This window comes from Pinus tabuliformis, chromosome 8 (genome assembly GCF_031772625.1).
Source record: "Pinus tabuliformis cultivar Carrire ecotype Pingquan chromosome 8, CPIR1, whole genome shotgun sequence".
NCBI classification, from domain to species: Eukaryota; Viridiplantae; Streptophyta; class Pinopsida; order Pinales; family Pinaceae; genus Pinus; species Pinus tabuliformis.
In genome coordinates, this window is record NC_142294.1 from 380228825 (window position 1) to 380235296 (window position 6472).

Below are 6472 nucleotides of genomic sequence, written 5' to 3' on the forward strand. Positions count from 1 at the left end.
AAATTCTAGCAAGAAGGAGCTTGTAGTAGGAGCAATAGGTGAGGCACTAGCTTCACAGTTCAAGCTTGCCTTCACCTTTATCGCATGCATCGCCAACATAGTGATGGGGAGCGTGTGGTACTTGAACTCATCTTCCTCATTCCACATGACATGGTGTAGAGAGTTTTTCACTTACCTGGAGGAGAAATATCTCCATATGTATATTGAGTTTAGGGACGATGGAAGGTACAACATGATTGGGATTGGTACAATCACCTTTCAGAGCAAGTCGGGATCCCCTCTTCAACTCAAAGATGTTATGTTTGTGCCACGCCTAAAGAAGAATCTCATCTTTGTTGCATTTTTGCAATACCATGATTATGATGTGATTTTCGCCAAAGGAAAGGCATTCCTAAGACACATAGCCACAAAATAGGTGAAGAAGATCAGGGTTCATGTGAAGATCCTATATTCACATCAGGTAGAAGATACATGCACAACCTTGAGTAGCAAGGAAAAATATTATAGATGTTTTAGTTGAGAGGGAGTAGGATAGAACTCTCAAAATGGAGCCTCAGGAGGAGCATTAGGAAGTTGTGGAGCACCCACAAATAGAGGGGTAAAGAGGAGGAAAAGTGGAGAAATCCACTCAAGAAGAGACCTCTAGTAGGAGGTGAGTTCGATCCAAGTGGGAAGAGGGAGTAATTGCATTTATAACTCTAGGAGTGAGATGGAGTGATGTAGATCCCTAACACCATAATTGCATAAATGTGGGTAGGGTCCATTCCAGTGCCCTCCTCATGGATCATTACCTTGCTACAGGGGACCACAATATTCAGTAGCAGGAGGATAAATGTTCATCAGATACTGAGGAGTGCAAAGGAGTTTTGACAACAAATTAGAAGGCTTAATAGCAAAGTGAGGAACAACACAATTCTCCTAGTAAACAGTTGCAGACACAATTCATTTAACTATTTTTTATGTTTCTAAGTTGTATTTGTTGTAGTAGAAGCAAAATAGTTAGAGGTGTTTCTATATTACATTCCATAGGTGCGGGATAGTGGTGGTTAATAATTCCTTTCTTTCTAAGAGGCGGTGTTGAAAAATGCAGCAAGCAAATCTCAATTTGATTTTTCCTTGGTCAAATTGAGAAAATTCAAATTTCCACATCATCAAACAACTTGGGTGCAGTTAGCTTGTGTCACGTGGATCTTATCACTCATTTTACTTAGTAAATTCGAGTTAGAGGGATTGGAGTTTAGTTAATCATGTGTGATTGATAATTTGTAGCAATCAAGGTCAGTTATTTCAAGTTGTTTTTAGTTAAACTAGTTCTAACTATTGGAGGAACTAGTGGAAGGTCACTTCTGCAGTGAAACTTCAGACAACTCAATGATGATCCAATTAACTGATTAATCAACCCAAAATAGTTTGTACATGCAGAGAATTTGAGTTCCCGTGTTGTGGTACAGATCCCAAGGCAGTGTATCATCAATTGTAGACTAGTCCTGAATGTACAAGTGTTTCATGCAGTCAGATGATCAACCTTGGGAATTACAAAATAAATTTGGAGGAAATTCCTAAATAATAAGGGCCCAATTTCCTCAGGAATTGTGCAAGGAAATAGGGGCTCAAGCATAGGAAGGAATTGACTAAGTTTGGGTCAGAGCTTCTCATTGAGAAGAGAGATAGGTTATTCACTTGCAGGTTGTGCTGCGTTGAACAAAGCAATTGTAATACATCTCTATTCATCACATTAATACAAGCAAGAAAATTGTTTTTTAGCAGATTTCTTTCCCTTGGAAAAATAATGCGTGCATATGTGTTATTTCTCATTGCATGTTTCTGATTGATGTTCTAAGTTGTGAATTGAATTCCACAGAGCAGTAGAGTAGGTTTGTGCCTTATCATTTTGATTAAAATTTCATGAGCAATTGAAAATCTACACAATAATTTCTACATGATCAATATGAAAAGAATGAGAAATGGAGTAGGCATGGTTTAGAGAAAAGTTGAAGAAAATATAATGAGATTGATTGTTATTAATATACATATGTTTTTTAATGTTCTTCATCATATCACTTTTTAATTATTCACCTTCATAACCATACAAAATTCTTGAAGATTTGTTGATAAGTCACACTACTATGTTCATATCACAGACGAAATTCAATACATTTAAATAGGGAACTTTATTTTTTGATTGAAAATGTAATGTTGATATTCTTCTTGTGATTGCAATTATCACATAAGATTCATCTTCATTCTAAATATATAATTCTCATGAGGTATCAAATTCTTTCATTCTTTAAGGTGTGACTAGAAAAAAAAAATTCAAAGCATTTGATCCCTTTTAGTGTTTGATATATTTGAAATTATTTAATTCTTTAAGGTGTGACTATAAAACGAAAATTAAAAAATTACACATCAAATGATTTGATCCCTTTTGGTGTTTGATATATTTGAGATTAAGATAGATCTAGATTGGCTACAATTAAAGGTGGAAATTTCAACAATTTCAACATTATGTTTTCTAGTAAAAAAAAAATCAAGTTTAAACCCATCTTTATATATTTAATATAGTTGTTTTCAATGAATCTGGATATCTAGATTAGCTATAATAAGAATTGGTATGTTAATATTGTGTTTTAAATTATAAAATAAAATTATTGCATTCAAATTCATCCAATTTTTATCGTAATATGAACATAGAATAAGTAAAATTATCAAAAATTAATAAATTCCCTACCATCATATAGCATATTAATACAAATGATCAATTATAAAATAAAATTAATGCATTCGAATTCATCCAATTTTATCATAATATGAACATAGTATAAGTAAAATTATCAAAATTTAATAAATTCCCTACCATGATATATTATATTCATACAAATTTATCAATCATTTTATTGAGCAAAACAAGTGGGTTAAATGAATGGAGATAATATAGGAAATCATTATAATCTTCAATAAATTCCCTACTATCATATATTATATTAATACAAATTTTTCAATTATAAAATAAAATTACTGCATTCAAATTCATCCCATTTTATCATAATATGAACAAAGTATAAGTAAAATTATCAAAAATTAATAAATTCCCTACCATCATATATTATATTCATAGAAATTTATCAATCATATTGTAAAATTGAGTAAAACAAGTTGGATAAATGAATAGAGATAATATATGACATCATTATAATCTTCCATAAATCCCTACCATCATAAATTGTTATCAATCATATGATAAAATTGAATAAAACAAGTCGGTTAAATGAATGAAGATAATATATGAAATCATTATAATCTTCAAAAGCAAGGATGAAATTTAATAAATAGATTCTCTTATACAATCATAAATTATGTCAATAAAAATCTATAAAAATCTATCAATTATGGTACAAAATAAAATAAAATAAAATTTACCTTTAATAAATTAAATAAATATAAATAATATAAATTAAATAAATATAAATAATATAAAGTAAATAGAATTTGACACTTCAAATTATGGTGAAAATTATGGTGAAAAGACAATTAACTAACCTTTAAATAAAATGAAAAGGAATTTTACATAATTATTATAACTAAAAGAAATATTTAATCCTCCTCATTAATATAATTAATAAATTAATCATAAAAGTCACGTTTAACAAGCTTGTCATCAAAATCCATCGTTACTCAAAACTGGGCAGAGAGATCATTTGAATTACATAATGCCTTATATGATGATTCTTGGAAGTGGACAATTACATCATGTCTTCTCATGATCCTTGGACATGAAATTGGAGGTGGGGATGTATGTACATCATATCAATAGTTAAAAAGCCACTTTCCACTGCTAAAGTCACTCCATTCACAATTGCGTCTTTTCAATCGTAGGAATCTCGATGATAAGTGAGCTGTGCAGACAAGAAAGGTTCGTACGTAACAAATGTGAAGGACTAACGCAATGAGACTTGGCCTTTCCATTCAAGACCCCTAGTTGAATTGTGAGTTTATGGAGCCAATTGTGATATTATGTTAAATTAAAGTGGGAACCTTGATATTTTTTGGGGGGTCAAAGTTAAGGTTAATTGTACTTATTGCAAATTGATTGTGATGATTACGAAGGTTTGCTTTAGTAGAGATATTTAGCGAGGTAAAAAGGTAAACTATGTGGGAGAATTGATTTAGACACTTATGTGATGAAGAAGTTGAATGTATTAAACCATTTGAATTACTTACAAAGTTACAACTAGGGTTTGCCATCAACAACATGTGGTAAAATTATGAATGGTCATCTATTTCTAGAGCTTGAAAACCAAGGATAACTTGGACCTTGAAAACTGAACGAATCAAATTTACCAAAACCACTCTGAAAACCGCAACCACTCTAACACTAACAAAATCAAATTTACCAAAACCACAAAACCACCCTACATATGGCACCAGGTCTTAGTCTTAGGTAGGTATATTTATTGTCGTATGAGGGCATTCACTGAAATATATATGGTACGTATTCCACACTGTCGTCGAGTCGTCCTACAGCGCGCCAGCGTGCGACGATCCGATGCTTTTTTACCGACCCTAGAATTATGTGACCCACATGGGTTTGTATGGTTGGTGCAGCGTTAATTCTGCAAAATAAATCGTTCGTCTATCTGCCATTGTTATAGGTCAAGTTTTTTCTTGCTTAGTGGATTGTTTTTGAGCTGTTATACATTTTGTTTGAGAGCCTCTGAGTTCCTATAATTCGTCAGATCTCTGCCGAGAAATAGAAGTCTCCAAAGTACCCTGTGCCTGCATGCAGTACATGTTCAGACAATGGCGAATGTAAGTCGTAACTCGTTATCTGTTCTAGATTTAGGGTTCGGTTCTGTGTTGCTAATGCTGTGTGGGCTGACATGTTATGTAAGTCGTAACTCATTATCTGTTCTAGATTTAGGGTTTGGTTTTGTGTTGCTAATGCTGTGTGGGCTGACATGTTATTGATCTGCAGAAAACTGTGATGAAGTTGCACATGAATGATTGCTATAAATGCAAGAAGGTCGCCTTGCATTCCGTTACGAAGATCGAAGGTAATCCATTTTTGGGGTTTTTGTGATTTAATTGAGTTTAATTTGGGTTGTTGGGCCGAATGAAATCTATTTTTGGGTGTTTTGAACGTTTGGGTGATTGCAGGAATTGATTCGCTGACGATCAATATGAAGGAGAACACCCTGACAGTGATCGGAGATGCGGATCCCGTTTGCATGTCAAACATGCTGAGAAAGAAATTCAGGTGTGCTCAATTGATCTCTGTTGGGCCTGTGTCAGGAGGAGGAGAAGCTGGGAAAGGAGATGTGAAAGGAGGTGGAGGTGCGGGTGCAAAAGGAGGAGGAGAAAGTGGGGGTGGAAAAGGAGGGGTTAAGGGAGGAGAGGGAAAAGGAGGAGAAGGAGAAGGAGAAGGAAAAGGAAAAACAGCTGAAGCTGGTAAAGGGGGAGGAGGAAGTGGAGGTGGAAAAGGAGGAGAAGGGAAAGGCAAAGGAAAAGGAGGTGAAAGCGGAGGAGGAAAAGGAAGTAGTGGAGGTGGAGGTGGAGAAGGAGAAGAAGTAAAAGGAGGTGGAGGTGGAGGCGGAGGTGGTAAAAGCGGAGGTGGAAAAGGAAGTAGTGGAGGTGGGGGAACAGAGTTGAATCTAGTGTGCTATCATCCCCCAGGTCATTTCTGTGGACCAAATTGTTATCAAGTGTGCCAGGGTCACTGTTACCCCCCATGCTCCTCTTGCGCATGTAGACCAGATCGCTATCAGGTATGCCACGGTCACTGTTCTCCTCCATGCTTTTCTTGTTCATGCAGACCAGAGATAGTGTGGCCACAATATCCTCAACCTTGTGCTCATCCCGATGGGGTTGTGTATGTGTTGAAAGAAGAGTCTTACGATCCCTGCACCATAATGTAATTAATAATTACTCGAGATCTGCTCATTGGTAGAGTAAGAATCCCAGGTTTCTGTTGAGGTATTAGTAGGCCATTGAAATATGTTTGAGCAGTTTATGATGGTCATATGCTTTCAATGTGTGCTATATATGACTTACAATTCCGGCAAAGACAAATTCCTTTTGTCTACGCTATTATTATCGCTTATGTTGAGCACTATCCACAGAATTTTGAGTTTTTAGTGTGAGCTTAATAAACGCTGTTTCAGCTTTGTTTGTATGATCAGTTTTCGATCCATTGATACCTAGAAAGGTTAGGCACACGCTATTATTATCGGTTATGTTGAGCACTATCCACTGAATTTTGAGTTTTTAGTATGAGATTAATAAACGCTGTTTCAACCTTGTTTGTATGATCAGTTTCCGATCCATTGATACCTAGAAAAGTTATGTAAAATATGTCAAACAAAAGCTTGTTGGAGATACCCAAAGCTTCCTTCTGAATTTGTCGAGGAATTTAAATATCATACTCCTAAACTTGGTTTAATATGTATGATCAGTTTTCGATCCATTGACACCTAAA

General features: G+C 34.8%; 1 protein-coding gene across 1 annotated transcript; it reads left to right on the forward strand.

Moving 5' to 3' along the window:
- The first annotated feature begins 4507 nt into the window (after positions 1 to 4507).
- LOC149235694 (uncharacterized) lies at positions 4508 to 6169 on the forward strand. Its single transcript, XM_089461440.1, has 3 exons — positions 4508 to 4806; positions 4973 to 5051; positions 5155 to 6169. The coding sequence occupies exons 1-3, from the start codon at positions 4798 to 4800 to the stop codon at positions 5910 to 5912; spliced, it is 846 nt and encodes a 281-aa protein (XP_089317566.1). The 5' UTR covers positions 4508 to 4797; the 3' UTR covers positions 5913 to 6169.
- The last annotated feature ends 303 nt before the right edge of the window (positions 6170 to 6472 follow it).